The following is a 16865-nucleotide window of genomic DNA, read 5'->3' on the forward strand; positions in this document are numbered from 1 at the left end:
ATTCTTATATCGTATTACTCAGTGCGGTCCATCCTCCGCAATCTTCTTCCTATCTGGAATTCATTCTGGCTCACGTCATCCAACAACCGTAATTTGAGTTTCCTAACACAGATCCGTACAAACGGCTTCGCATCAAAACTTTTCGGACTGGTCGACCCATTTTAGTCGGCATTTTTTAGGTTATGTTGAGTTCCCCAAATCTATAGGAGACTTCGCGGTTGTGACTCTTCATTCAGCAACATTTGTTAGAACATCAGAAGATCGTTTCAGACTTATCGCTGACGACCCAAAATTCTGATCCATATAATATGAGCACTGACCTCATAAGCATTTTTTATTTTTCCCCCATTTCCCATAGTGTCCAATTATGGCAACTCAGTAGATAGCTGATTGCAATGATTGTTTCCGCGATATCCATTTTTACACATAGTCAGCTATATCCGATGACGTAAACTCCATATAGTAGCTGACTCAATTCTAATAATTATTTCCTAAATATTATTTTCAAGAAATTATTTTGATTGTGAGTACGTCAATAAATAGTTAGTATCTCAGTCTCAGAATCGCTCCGCACAAAATCTCATTCTACCGAGATCAGACCTCGGAACAGTATCATAAGTATTATAACATAATTACTGTAACATACTCTGCAAAACTGCAAATAAAACTCGCTCCTCCATCCATCAGAGCAACCACCAAATCTCGACTTCTCATCTCTCCTTCTGACGACTTCTTCATCCATAATACCATGACTCCTATATAGACGTATGCATAATAATTATATGGTAGGTAGGTACACTATCACGATAACCATTTACTTTTATGTTTTTACCCTCCACGTTAAGAGATTTCCTATAAATAAATATTGTAATGATTATATTTATTCAATAACATTTATTCGGCATTCGGAATATCCGGCCATAATGTAGTATTAAATAGAAAAATAAAAGAAATATGAAAGTATGTAATAGCGAGTTCAACATATAGGGACCACTAGGGAGTAGAGAATCTAGCGGCAAAACGCAAAAATTTATCTTTTATTTGACAGTTAAGCGCCCATAGACATCAAAAAGTGACCATAGAGAAAAATATTTTTCTTTTTTTATATAAGGAATACTTGTTTCAAATAGATGTGCATGTACAAACACCATTATTTGAATGGAGCATTATGGAACACAAAGCGATTTCTGTATACGGTTTCGTACGCAGCTCCGTGAACGCTCGACTAGTTAATGGTTGTAAACGGAAACAGCGTAAGTTTGGAGGGTAATAAACGATTCGGTTTGGCTTATTTCGATGGATACCCCATAAATGTGGTCAGACAGCCACAAATATGTATTTATTGCTGTCCTTAATAAAAATTAAGTTCAAAACACCAACCGGTCCAACCGAGTTTCAACCGGGTTAGATATTTCTCCATTCAACTGACATCTTATGGGGTGTACTCTCAGATGATTTTATAGTAATCGTTTTTTCTCCTTCTTCCAACGCAGTATGAAGAGGATGTTCGTCCGTCTTGGCCTCATCGATTACAACTCAGCCGATTTGATAATCGAAACGAGGGTCTTCTTCCACCACAAGGACTTCAACAGCAAGAATTACAACTATGACGTCGGTCTCATAGATCTTGGCATGGACATTAAAACATCAGGTAAAAATCAAATATCTTGAAACTTGTTCATGCACAACCAGGAGTGCTGCGAACCTGCGTGCAATGTCTGCGACGCAAAATAGCGGCCGAACCAAGGAGCAGTCATTATGAGTGTTTCATTTGTAATAATAACCTCTTATCTGCAAGTAGATTTAAGACATAATTTATTGACCTTTAACTAACACGCTTTTATGTTATACATATTATTTCTGAATTTTTTGCAGAGCTATTTTAAATGGTTACAGCGTAACACGTTTCTGTTATTTTTATTACTCCTAAATAACAAGGATATCACTCCAGTCAATTTCATAAACAAGGGGTTATTTACAATTGATAGTTGTGATAGTAACACACGGCACTTACTTGATTTCAAAATTCGTTCGATTAGAATTAGTGTGTCGTGCTAAAAATATTTTACAGTACTATTCAACGACGTTTGAACTCCTGTGAACGCTGTCATGACCGGCCGTGTTAAAAAAACATCACGCCTGATAGTTAGGTAACTTCCCAGGATAATTAACTGAATTATCATATTTATCACTTTTTATTGATTTTGGAATTAAGTGATAAATATTCGAATAACCCTGCTTGTTCAAATTCAAATTTATTTTACAGAGTGAACTTTACAAATCATAAATTTAAGACATTCACAAAATTTCATTTAAAAACAAATAAATAGTATCAAACAGTTTAAAAAAAAACAAAGAAATAGATGCGGTATTTAATAAACAGTAGAAAAAGTAAATACAAAAATTATAAAGTAGATAAAACGAAGTTACACCGAATGAGCTAAGTAGACCCTGTTTTAAGAATTTATTAAGCAACTCCAGCCTATATAATACTCAACCTCACGTAGATGGAATATATCAACATCTGAAGCGATTTCGTTGAAGAGAGTTATTGCCCTCCCGATTGGCATCACCAATGGCAGGTTTGTTCTGCACCTTGGTGGAACCAACAACTGATGCTCCCGATTTCTAATATCTGGGACACATATGGGAAAACTACCAAGAATGGCAGAGTTCGTATGACGTCAGTAAGAATAACAAAATCTGAAATGATAGTGTGCGTGATATTAGTGTTGCCTCGTATTGTGAACGTCTGTACACTCATAATATAAACGAATTTGATTACAGATTTATTTTACATTACAGATAACATCAAAGTCATTCGACTTCCAACAAAATCCCAGGTTTCAGACTCCTTCGCTGGACGAGCTGTCACTGTCAGCGGATTTGGATATACCAATAATGGTAAATTTTTATTACAATCATAATAATATATTAATTATTCACCATTCTAATTTCATTCAATCTATACCAAATTAAGCCTGTTTTAGACGGGACACCGGTGTCGCGTTCAATATAATATAGGAGCCTTTTGTATTCGAATAAAGGGGCCTATGTATTATGTTCATGAATGCCCCAGAGCTAATGGGTCAACGCATAATTTCGCGTTATAAATTATTAAAACGTAAAAGTAGCTGCGGTAATAAAAACAAGTGTATCGGATCAGGAATGTAGCGGCTTACGGAAAAGTGTACCAAACACGCGTTGACTCATTAGCTCTGGGGCGTTTATAAACATAATACGAAGGCCTCCTATATTATATCGAGCGTGACACCGGTGTCCCGTCTGAAACGGGCCTTACGCTCACCGCAGAGCAGTGGCGAAGGGTGGAGGTAGGCTGTTAAGATCCGACATAAATAGTGCACACATAAACTTTGTCATTCATACGTATTTGTTTTCATTGAATTAAGACTAGGTACCATTTACAAATTGTGTTTGTTAGTTTTTAACATTAATCAAACCCTGCTTAACCTAAGCCATAATTGATAATAATCAAAAAATATTCGTTCTCATAAATATCTAAAATTATACCATTAAATCAAACATAATTTTGGATATTTATAGATAGAAGAATATTTTTTATCGATTATGGTTTGGTTAGGCAAGGCTTAATGAATTTAATAAAAACTAAACAAATTAATTATCTTTATCATTAATTCAACGAAAATAAAATAAGTATGAATGAAAAAGTGTGCACTATTTAGCCGGATCACCCATAACATACCAAAACTACTATGGTTTGGTTTAGGCAGGATTGAATTAATTTTTAAAAAACTAAACAACACCATATTATGTAAAATGTAGTTTTGGTTCAATAAAAACAAATACATATGCCTAACATAGTTTTACGTGCACTATTTATGTTGCATCTTAACAGTCTACTTCCACTCTTCGCCACTGCCACAAAGAAGACGTGATCTCGCTCGACTAGTAGTCCATGGCCTACTCATTCGAAACATGCTGTTTGTTCATTAAGGGTTAGCTGAGATACTTACCTCAATGTTTGATAAAATTAGTGGACTGTATTGATTTCATGGGATAGTGGGAATCAGAAACGATAGATACTATAAATATAGCCAGCAGGGCTATTCCAGATAGTTAACACGACAACACGTGTCCGAAATAACACGAATATCACTCGTGTAAATTCTACGTTATAAAATATGTTTCTAATTATTTTTATTGGATAACGCGTACAAAATGGTTGTCTAGTCATCATCATCATCAGCCTGAATCTATCCACTGCTGGATGAAGGCTTCTTCAAGCTGCTTCCACTTCTCTCGGTCCTGTGCATTGCGTTGCCACGTACTTCCGCAGAACATTATCATTTCATCGATCCAGCGGCCTCTAGGTCTACCTTGCGGACGTTTTGTACTTTTGGATACCACTGGATGACTAGATTTGTTCAACGATTGTCTCTTCTTCGAGCTATGTGTCCAGCCCATCTCCATGTAAGGCTTTTAATAAACTATCTTACATCGCAAACCCTTGTCTGCTTCCTTATCCACTCATTCCTCTTTTTGTCCTTTCGCATTATGCCCAGCATGCACCTCTCCATACCACGTTGTGCTACTCTAAGTTTCTAGATCTATCTTTTACTTAGGGTCCATGTTTCACATGCATATGTGATCACGGGAAGCATACACTGGTTGAACACTTTGCGCTTTAGGCACAGTGGAAGGTCACTTTTGAAGACATTATCCAGGCGTCCAAAAGCACTCCAGCCAAGCTTTACTCTGCGAACAATTTCATCAAATATACATCCATCTATAGACACTTGTTGTCCCAGATAGATGTAGCTTTTCACCTGTTCGAGCTGAATGCCATTGACGAGGATCTCTTTTTGGCCCGCAAAGCAGTTGAACATGACTTTCGTCTTTGTTACATTTATTAATCAAACCTAACCTACAAATATTTTAAATATTTCAGACGGTCCAGTATCTGACACACTCAACTGGGTCGACATGAACGTCATCACAAATGAACGATGCGAACAGGACTTTAACGATGGTGCTGTAATTCCTTCGACGATTTGTGCTGCTGGTGCCAAGAACCCATCCCAAGGAACCTGCTATGTAAATAGAACCTTCATTTTTTACTTAAATCAATTTATCGCTGCCTTCTCGACCATTGCCAATTGGACTATTTTCATCTCGGCGCTGATAAAGATAAATACTAACATTACGGCATGTTTTAATCAGTAACGAAGGGTAGAGGTAGGCTGTTAAGATTCGACATAAATAGTGCACACTAAACTTTATTAGTCATACGTATTTGTTTCTATTGAACTAATACTACAAATTACAGATGATGTTGGTTAGTTTTTAGTTAGACCTAAGTAGTTTAGACCTAGAGGCCGCTGGATCGATGAAATGATAAAATTCTGCGGAAGTACGTGGCAACGCAATGCACAGGACCGAGAGAAGTGGAGGCAGCTTGAAGAGGCCTTCATCCAGCGGTGGATAAATTCAGGCTGATGATGATGATGACTAGACAACCATTTGTACGCGTTATCCAATAAAAACAATTAGAAACATGTTTTATAACTTAGAACGTACACGAGTGACATTCGTGTTATTTCGGACACGTGTTGTTGTGTTAACTAGTTGGAATACCCCTGCTGGTTATATTTATAGCATCCGTCGTTTCTCATTCCCACCATCCCATGAAATCAATACAGTCCACTAATTTTATCAAACATTGAGGTAGGTATCTCAGCTAACCCTTAATGAACAAACAGCATGTTTCGAATGAGTAGGACATGGACTACTATTCGAGCGAGATCAAATCTTCTTTGCTTCAGTGGCGAAGGGTCGAGGTAGGCTGTTAAGATCCGACAAAAATAGTGCATACTAAACTTCATTAGTCATACGTATTTGTTTCCATTGAACAAAGACTACAAATTACAGATGGTGTTGGTTAGTTTTTAAAAATCAATTAAACCATACCTAAACAAAATCATAATATTTTAGGTATGCTATGGGCGATCCGACATTCACTTATACTTATTTGTTTTCGTTAAATTAATAATAATACATAATATTACATAATGATAGTGAGTTGATTATTTTTTTTCAATTCATTATGCCCTGCCTAATCAAATCGTATCAGATACATCGCATTCTTCTATCTATAAAATATCTAAAATTATATAATATGATTTAACGGCCCACATGCTCGTCGTAGGTCAAAATTGAGTTTTTTTTGTATATTCAAACCATGATCCTGGACATTCCTTAAACGTTGTACATAATCTATGGTACTGTTCGGTGAAACCGGACACAGCGGAAAACGCATTTTGAAAATAGCCGATAAACTGGATTATTTGTTAGTTTGGGTTAGTTTAGGTTCGGTTAGGTTGGGTTAGGTTAGGTTAGGTTAGGTTAGGTTAGGTTAGGTTAGGTTTGGTAAGGTTAACCTAACAAATACTCCAGTTTATCGGCTATTTTCAAAATGCGTTTTCCGCTGTATCCGGTTTAACCGAACAGTACCTAATCTATTTATATAATTTTAAAGCCTTATTATCCTTTATATTTATTTTAAGTATTTGATGACTGAATAAAGTATTTTTATTACATTAAATACTATTCTTTTAAACCTCTCGCTCTAATGTTTTAGAATATAGTCATATTTCGGTACATGAATGTGCAGTGGTGTTAAGATTTTTTACATTTGTTAATTTTTAAACGCATTTATAAAACCATTAGTATAATTAATGACGAGATAATTTTAGTAAAATATTTACGATAAAAAATTATATTGATAATCTCTGTGATCCCAAATTTTACAAGAATTAGGCATTTTATTATTCAATATATCGGCAAGATTAACACATTTGAAGATAATTCTATAGATATTAATTATTAGCTATATCTTTGTCCATTCAAGTGTGATAAACATGCTACGAATATGGAATGCTTTATAATAATTATTGACCTAAGAATAAGGTAGTGTTTTTTTGAAATACGCCATTTCTTTTGGCATCCCCCAGTGGTTAAGCTACAACATACGGCCGTAGCCATAAATTGACAAACTATAATTAAAGTAGGGAGTAAAATGATGATAACGCGCGTGTTTGAACATGTATCTAACCGATTTTTTTTTTTTTGTACAAATATTTTTTGATTATAATCTAGTATGGCTTTATTTACGCGGAGTTTATATGAAATTAAAAAAATCAATCAACACAATTTACAATGTACAGCAGTGATCTCCAAACTTCGTGTTACTACGCCCCCCTTTAAAAAAAACTAATTTTGGCGCCTCCCCATTTTAAATGATAAAAAATGTATCAACACAAAAAATAATAAAAGTTTTAACACACCTATTAGCAACGTTGTATACATTATGTGGTATATACCAGGGCTCGAAATGGACCGGAACGCACCGGAGCGCCGTTCGGGTTCATACAATCCCCAAAATTATCGCTCCGTCTTGTGTAAATATTAATTTGACCGTCTGAGTGAGATATTTCATATTATCGTTTTTTTTAATACATATATGTATAGAATTAGATAAGTAACAGTGTTAATATTTTCGTAAACTTATCAAGCGCTCCGGTTCGTAAAATTTTCCATTTCGAGCTCTGGCATATACTCATATTTAAATTAATTGTTTTTTAATATGATGGATGTGTTTGTTTATTATCACACTGTTTATCACATCTAGGTGTCATTGAGAAGAGTACTACCACCGCCATCTTTAGATTAATAAAGCCTGAGCATAACTTTTTGCACAAGCAACGAGTGGTCCATTTTTTAGCTGTCAAAATCAGATCCCATATTACTTGATATATCGATTCGCCCTTTCTTGTTTCAAATTGAATTATAAAAAAATCTCAATTCAAATATATTAACTATCAGTGTTATTAATAAATAATATACATTCCTGTTATTCATCAGCTGTCAAAGTCAGACTAGTCCTTCAAACAAAAACCGGTGGTAATATCGATTTCCAAAAAAATAGTAGCATTGATCTATGCATTACATTTGTAGAAGGTGTGTTAATGCTAGTGTATTATTTATCATGTAACTTATCTATTCAAATTAAACCATTCCCTGTGTGAACACGACAGACGCGTCAGTATGAGCTGTATATAGAACACTTACAGGCAATGACAGTTCATACATAGACAACAACGGGAGAGGCGGGAAAAGAAGACCAGTCGTTGTGAATGTATCGGCTTTCTACTTGAGTCGGCAATGGTACTACTCATAGCTCTTTATCTTCTACTAAATATCGTCTCTGTTCTAGCAGAATACACTAACTGGAGAATACTTGTTTTGAGTAATTTGACTTTGAAGTTGTTGAAATGTTTGAAATGGTCTAACGTGTGAGTTTATTAAGTAATCGTAAAAAGGATGACTTTAAAATAAAGACTGTTTATTTATTAAGAAGGTTTCCAGACGGTAAAGCTTGAATTGAAATAAGGAACATTTTGGTATAACTAACTCAATATGTCATTTTTTCGAATAAGTGTCTTCTGCCAGAACAGTGACGATATATTTGATATTTGGATTTCATTGCAGCTAATGCAGAAAATCCCGTTTCGCATAAATATGATGTTACGAATGGGAGCAGTACTTGCATTTTGTACTTTGCTTCACAAAATATTACATTCTTCACTTCCATTCAACCAAAATTGTCATAGTGAAAAGGGTGAAAATCTGAAATTTTTGTTTCAACGAAATATCGCATGATAATCCAATCAATTTCTACTTTTCAACAGTAGTCAATCCAGAGTCATAATCCTGTTTCGCCTCCCTTTGCAATAGTCTGCGGCTCCCCAGGGAGGCGCGCCTCCCAGTTTGGAAATCGCTGATATATAGTATTAGTTCGATGAAAGTAAATAATCTTGACAGCATATTATCAGTGACGTCCCGTGGGGGTAGGCAGATTGAGTGTCGCTTGGGGGCGGCAGTTACCCAAAGGGCGGCAAATCAAGGAGAATCATTATATATGTATAGAAATAGCTAATTACCTAAACGTAGTAATAATTGAAATATCTTTCCATTTAAAAATCAGTTCACTGGTTGAAAACAAGATGTATTAATTACTATAAATGTTTTAACAGGACTTATTTTTTTGTCGGGTTCACGATGTCTAGTTTACTTCCGTTGTCCTTGGACGGCACGTCCTTTGTGAATAGAAATGACGCGTGCAGATTTGCAAATAATATTTTAATTATTATAATATACTAACCTAATTTAAAATGTATCCAAATATGTTTGTTAGTCACTCGCGAGATTCGGAAGTTGTCAGGTGTATTTTTAAATGTACATATGTGAAATCGTAGACTTGCAATATTGTCTATTGAAGAAAATATGGCATTTAAATTAGATAGTGGTATATATCTTGTTAGCAATGTACCATGTACCTATCCATATAACCTTAGACTATAGATACATCTAGACGCCACCCGTTGCATTGCTAAATGAAGCCGCGTGCCTTGCGTTTAGTTTGTGGGCGAGCGAACGCATTCATCTACAAATAAACCATAGACCATTTCGCTAGTGCTCGCCCAAAGTGCTCGCACTAGACGCTCAGAATTAAAATATAATTTTCTATTTTTTTTACGTTATATAGTATTTTTAAGCGGTCAAAATGCAACCATTAGATAAAGATATCCATAATTGAAGTTATTTTAGAGAAACACTAGGTCACTAATATTAAAATATTTATAATAATATACAAATAAATTATCACGAACATGTATCAACTTACCTATAAAACGTAATACCATCTTCTTGCTTATCAGTACGGCTACCACATTTTAAGACAACACACAGAACCATCTTTTCTACTTAATTAACTAAAAATATTTACCACTGACTTTATGTTTAACACAAAAAATACCAATTTTAGCAACACGAGCTCGCAGGTTATCGACGCTATGTGAAGCGTTTCGCCCCGATTTTCGTATGTAGACCTTTTATCTTACTCTAGCGCGTGTCGCAGAGATTGTAAGGGTGCCGAATACTTTCTCACTCGCACTCATGCATCGTTTTTGTTCAGGCCTTGCATATAACACATTTTTTAGATATTGTAGTTATGGAAGGGTGATAAAAATACTGTATAAAAAATGTGGCGGCATTTTGGCACTGCCTATGGGCGGCATTTTGTCAAGGGACATCACTACATATTATTAACATGTAACCATGAATTAATTCTCCAGGGTGATAGCGGCGGTCCCCTCATCCTGAAAGAAAGCGATGGCGAAAATACCCTCATAGGAGTCGTCAGCTTCGTTGCGACCAAGGGTTGCGATAAGGGTTTCGCATCAGGCTTCCAACGCGTCACTAGCTACTTTGATTGGATCTCTTTATATACTGGAATTGTCATCAAGCCATAAGTGAATAAACATCAAACGGGCGGTATTATGCAACAAAGAACCAATCCACAAAAATCTACTTCTGAGATAAATGCCTTTAAGTTTTATGTATTGGTAAACAAAGTGATATTGATGAACAAATATTTTGAGATTTCAAAAAGATTGAAAGTAATTATTTATTAATTTATTTGACTTATTAACTTTATTTGGGGAAATTAATGCATTTTTAATAGTAATAATATTTAAATAGATGAATGTTGGTTGGTTCTTACAATGATTGATGGCAGTGACGTTCACTTACTTACTCGTGTGGCATTTTTTTCCTAACAAATTGACTCTTATTGTGCTAACTCATATTGTAACATGTTGAGGGTTGGTTCCTTCTTGCATAATACCATCCAACTAGCATTGGACATTTATTTTTGTGTTTCATCTACATTGATTTAATAAATAATTAATAATCTAATAAAAATACATGTGTATACAAAATTAATATACGATTATTAGTAAACTGATTGTATTTTTAACCCAAGATAATGTCTAAAGATTACTGTAACTAATTAACTTTAAATAAAATAAAATGAAATACTATGTAAATATATTATTACTTACATCTTTCCAATAAAATACTTGTGGAGAATAAAAATATATAATAAAATAAGTATTTTCTTAACCTTCCCTTTACGATGCTAATAAATTCCGTCCGTTCCGATGATGTTACCTTAGGTTACCGTACAATATTGGCCACGGTGACCGCGCGGCTTAAGCGTTGGCCTTTCGTGTCGTGAGTCCCAGGTTTGAATTCTGTCGTTTCGTTTTCAATTTGAGTATGAGTCAGAGTATGGACCTAATAGGTTGAGCAAGTGGCTGACATCCATTTCTTGTAAAAACAAAATCTGTTAATACAAACCTCCACTCTGTGGAGGCCCATATGATCCTATTATAATCGGACATGGTTAAAAAAACATAAATACCTATTTTGGCTGGTTTTAATATTTATTCACAGAGATTGATCAACAAAAAAAGAGAATACTTCCAACGGTACAAGGAAATAGATTAACAAGATAAGATGACTCGTTCGACCAAATGAGCAGATGAACTTGATGGATATTTTTTATTTAAAAGTTTATTAAAATTAAAGTATTGTTCTTACAAAACTTCTATTTATAGTTGATTTAATATATTATATTATTATTATTGGTGTCTACATTAAAATTGTAAGAAAAGATTCGTACGTCACTGATTTTATATGAAAATGAATACAAACATAAAATGATGAGGTTCATTATTCTAAAAAGGTTACCCACCCATGGTATAACAATATTTATTAACACACGTGACTAATTGAAACTATAGGTCAATGTACCTACTTCAATGATTACTATGTAATCGAATAATGATAAGATAAATTGATACTGATCATCGATCGGTGATCAAAGAATCTATTTCCAGATCCTAACTTAGGTAGAGAATGGCCATCGTCAAGTTGTAATAGACTGGTTGGGCCAAATATGCTAGCCCTCTTCTCATTTACTTCCAAATCCCTTATTTTTTAAGCGCGACCCAAATTGAGGTGCATGTCGCTGACTATCACGTGACGTCACAGTAAGCTGCCGCTACGAGAAATAGTGGGTAATGTCATTTTTCTTGGTGTTTAAAATGTTATCAGACTGATGCTCCCATCCCGTAGCATATTTTGAACCTTTAAACGAACATTGTCAGTTGGCAAAATCTGCCGTAATCACGAAAGCAACAATGAGGTCACCTCACGTTTACCTGCACTGCATCGGCACCTGCATGACGTTTTGAACGTTTTTATCATATTCCACATGCCTATACTTTTCGAATTTCATGTCAAAATCACGTTTTTTTGTTTTTAGCGGTTGCCACAATGTATTTTCGATAAAAATTTTGTCTATTATCTTTGGTCTGCTGGTTGGGTTTTGTTCAAAATATTATCTATGGATGTCATGTCAAAAGTAATTTTAACGTACGCACACGTAGAAATAGTTAAAATTAGTTGAAATTAGCATGAATAATTAGTAATAATTCAAATTACTAATACATTATAGTAGGCATTTTTCATCAGTGTCATTCTTCAGTGAATTTACAGAGATTGTGATGGTTCAAAATACTCGGCAAAATGACGAAACCATAGACTAAATTTGTCGCCGCGACAGCGTGACAGTAGGCGACATGCACCATGACATGCACCTCAATTTGGTTCGCGCTTTAGTGTCACAAGACCAGACGACGAACAATTACGGATCATCAGGCGACCGTGATTGAATAACATTCAGTTGGCTCAAGACAACAGGTGCGTGTATGCCTGTTACCGCTAAACCACAGTTTATTGACTAATTTAATTAAACAGACTGCTTCAAAAGTTAGCTCAAGTGATATCCAGAAAGCGGACGTGGGCAAGCGTCATAGCTTAGCCGTCGTTAACTACCGTGTAACTCAAAACGCATATGTTCGACCTTCATTGCACTAAATCTGTTACGTTTTGAGTGAACGTCGCTTCTATAGCATCCATCTTGAACATCATCATTCATCAACCTCATATTTTATCATCCATCAAAAGCGTACCGTCCGTTCACCAGTGCATGAGTGCGTGAATACCGAACTGGCCCAAGTGCGCTCCAGGCCTCTCAAGATAAAGGTCAGTGTCTGGCATCCTGTGTAAACCCCCCTCCTTCTAGATCCGTATTCCACCAATTCAGCATCACCCTCAAATTACAGTCCACTGCTAAAAGCGCCATCATTGACAAGCCAAACAAGTCCAATATAAATATTATCTATCATTTTTACGTATTATAATAATTTATCGACTTCGGTTACCTTTCACGTGACAGGCAGAGTCCCTAAGCGAGATTTCAATGTGAGAGTCTGGTGTTAAAAAAAATATATCATAATAATATATAAGTATTATATGTTTACCATGTCCGATCCTAACAAGATCATAATATTATGAGCCTTCACGGAGTGGAGGTTTGTATTTACAGATTTTTGTTTTTACTAGAAATATGTGTTAGCCTCTTGCTCAACCTATAAAACTTTTACTCCTACCACAAATTGAAAAATAATATGTTTATTTTCCGGACCCAGGATTCGAACCTGGGACCCACGACGTTATAAGCTGACGCTTAAGCCTCTCGTCCTTCGTGGGCTATATGCTATCCTAATTCGGATCGAGTACAGAAACGCTGCATATAGGTAAATAATATTCGATGGTAGATGAGGTTTAGGAGTTTCAATTAAATTCAATTAAATTTATTTATTTTACATATTGAGGACATTACAAATTATAAGTTTAAGACGTTTACAACATGACATGAAACTGTATTATAAAGAAGAAAAAAAAGAAAAGTAATAAAAGGGATAAAAATTAAAATATAAAAAGAGAACATAATATAAACATACAAACGCAGTTATACATATATAGTAGTTCAAAGAAGTATACCGAGTTTGCTAAGGAGACCCTATTTTAATAATTTATAAAATAGCGTCCACCTAAACTCACCCTCACGCAAGTGGAATATATCAACACCCGAAGCAATTTGGTTGAATATAGTTATCGCCCTCCCAATTGGCATTACCAGTGGCTGGTTGGTTCTGCACCTTGGGAGAATAAACAACTGATGCTCTTTATTTCTAAGATATAAGACACACAGGTCAACACTGTCCAGAATGGCAGAGTTCTCGTTTATACCTCGTATAAGTAAAGCCAAATAAAAATCTCTTCTAAATTGCAGACTGCAGTATGTATGCATACCTAAGAGAAAGTCAGTTGGATAAAGCCACGTATAGTATCCATACAACCTCAAGTAAAGGAGTTAAAGTCGTTGTTGCTTGGATGCTGTGAGGAGAGAGTCTATTCTTGTATAATTGTTATAATAAGGATGACAGTGTGAGATTATAATCGCGGATACGGATGTTCTGCTGAGATCGACGTGATCAAGAGATTGATTATATTAATGAACTGAGACTCGATTCGAGTGGAACATCGAGTTAAGGACTCGTGACGATAGTAGTGCGTGACGAACTCGATGTGTGAGTGAGGATTCATGGATTGATACAAGAGATATTGTCGCAATTAACAAATCGTATCAGAACCTACTGATCTATTTATGATTGAGGAAATGCTGACAATCATTACCGCTCTATTGTTTTGTTTTGACAACAAAACATACATATAAAAGTGTGTCACTCATGTAATAAATGATGTAGTATGATTCCTACAGATATTATAATTAAATGTGTGTATTTCAATTACTTATCTATAAAACATACCTTCCATTATCTAGCTAGATTTTTGAAATGGGTATAATAATCCCTAAAGCTGACACTGACCTCAACTTAGATATAAATATCAATATTTTTCTTATTTTTAGCAGAAGGCAAAATGATGAATATTTTGCATTTAGGGGTCTTGGTCTTTGTGGCCATTTCACACGTGAGTCTAACCCTATAACTTGATGCCTAGGCATTGCACATTTTTAAAACTGTTATCAACCCCTAGCGAATGTTTTATTTTATTATATATAATTACAACGTTTTTATTAGCTCGTATTCTTATTTGTCCGGTGGTTTTTTGTCCGGTACAGATCTTGCAATCGATTTTTAACTAACTTCCCGACTAGCTAGACAATTGAAACTTTTAGAATATATCAGAACACGATGCCAATGCATTCTTTAAATACTTTTAGCCATCTTCAAGTAGAATTGATTTCATTTTCAGTGAATTCTGTTCTGTATGAAAAGTTATTTCGACACCATTATTGGTTGCTAAGGGTCTGGGACCTAGCAATTAAATTATTAATATATACGTGCATTACTATGGAAATCAATATGACATTTCAGTATTATTTCTCTCAAGTACAATTTTTTTATCGTTTAATCTAGTAAGTCAAGTTTATATGATTCAACAGAAAATTTAAAAGTTAGGTCCCAGGTAGCAATGGAGGAGTCGTGTCTCCCGGGAAAATACAAATTAGTTATCATTTTTAAATCTGTATTTTTACTTTAAATACCATTTCAAATAGATATTGGTGGCAATTATTGCTTTGCAAGATTTTCGAGCACCCTTGTGAAAATGTTACCTGTGCGATAAACTGTCATTACAATATTATTTTTTAGAACAGTTAAAAGTTTTAAAAACGTTGTATTTAAAAAGTTCTTTTTATCTTGTAATTATTTTTATCTTCAGGTCCCAGGAAGCAATGGAGGAATCGTGTCTCCCTGGAGAGAACAAATTAGTAAGCATTTTTTTAATCTATCTTTTTATTTGAAATATCATTGTAAATATTAAAATTGTCGGTTGCAATAATTATTGCTTTGCTAGGTTTGCGAGCACCCTTGTGAAAATTTTGCCTATGGTTACATGTAAATTGTACGTAAAACATTTCACCGTAGCACATTTCGCCGTGAGCTTTCTATCGGAAAGAGATGACCGTATAGGTCTCCACTTCCGGTCTCCAATTTTATTAGATTCAACATGAACATTAATTATTCAATTTTCATAGCCGATTTTGGCAAAATTGAAGAATGAAAACCTAACCTAACCTAACAAAAAATAATCCAGTATATCTGCTATTTTTAAAATTTGTTTCCTGCTGGCTTCCTGTAAACCGACGAGAACCGTGTTTTATTTAGACATGAATTTTATTTCAGTACTATACGACCCAAGGAGGTTGGACAGTCTTTAATATACCTACGACCATACATTTTCGATAAAACATTTCACAGTGAAGTGTGATACGGTGAACTGCATACTTATAAATTTCCGGACACGGTCTGTACCTGTGCGATAAACTGCCATTTGTCATGTTATTTATACATGAAACACTTTATTCATATGGCAACAAAATGGCAAAGGACACCCTGAGTACGCATACGCACCACGTTATGTTTCAAGACAGTTCGTAAACTATTTCCGGCGCTAAAGACGCAAGGCAGCTTTTTAACATCAAGGCGAGGCGGGATTCAAGTCTCTCAGTTTTTATCGTTCGAACGAGGCATACGTCTCTCAGTTCCGATCGTTCGAGCAAAGAAGACCTCCTGTAGACGGCTCTTAAGTTTTGAGCCCTGGGCCGGACCACATGGCTCTCCATTCCTGACGATTATTATGGCCAACCGAAGGAAGACCCTCTCAAGGCCAGGGAGATCGAAGGAAGCCCAGGGTTCCGAAACATTTGAAGATGAGCTGAGATCATATTATTTGTTTTGTGGTATTTATTAATATTTTCATTATGTTACGGTCCACCGAACTAGCATTTTATTTGTATTTTAAATTGTCTGAATATTATATTACGTTAGGCGCTCGTAATTAATTTGATTAATTTACACCTTTATACACTGTCGCCCGCTAGTAAATTTTATATATTAATTATACATCTGTTAAAGTTCTTTACACGCGTTTTATTTATCTTTATTATTATTTATTATCAATTGTCACAATTCCGACCTTACCTACTCACATCCTTATCTATACATGATGCATTACAATATGTTATACAACAGTTATGATGTCAG

The 16865-nt window shown here is 35.1% G+C and overlaps 1 protein-coding gene across 1 annotated transcript; it reads left to right on the plus strand.

Annotated features, from left to right (window-relative positions):
* The first annotated feature begins 1494 nt into the window (after nucleotides 1–1494).
* LOC147069409 (epithelial serine protease-like) lies at nucleotides 1495–10890 on the plus strand. Its single transcript, XM_085950746.1, has 4 exons — nucleotides 1495–1651; nucleotides 2806–2904; nucleotides 4931–5076; nucleotides 10176–10890. Exons 1-4 carry the CDS (start codon nucleotides 1495–1497, stop codon nucleotides 10350–10352), a joined length of 579 nt encoding a protein of 192 aa, XP_085806872.1. The 3' UTR covers nucleotides 10353–10890.
* Nucleotides 10891–16865: the final 5975 nt, after the last annotated feature.

This window comes from Rhyacophila brunnea, unplaced genomic scaffold, assembly GCF_057557595.1.
Source record: "Rhyacophila brunnea isolate RB1 unplaced genomic scaffold, BYU_Rbru_1.0 scaffold_23, whole genome shotgun sequence".
Taxonomy (NCBI): domain Eukaryota; kingdom Metazoa; phylum Arthropoda; class Insecta; order Trichoptera; family Rhyacophilidae; genus Rhyacophila; species Rhyacophila brunnea.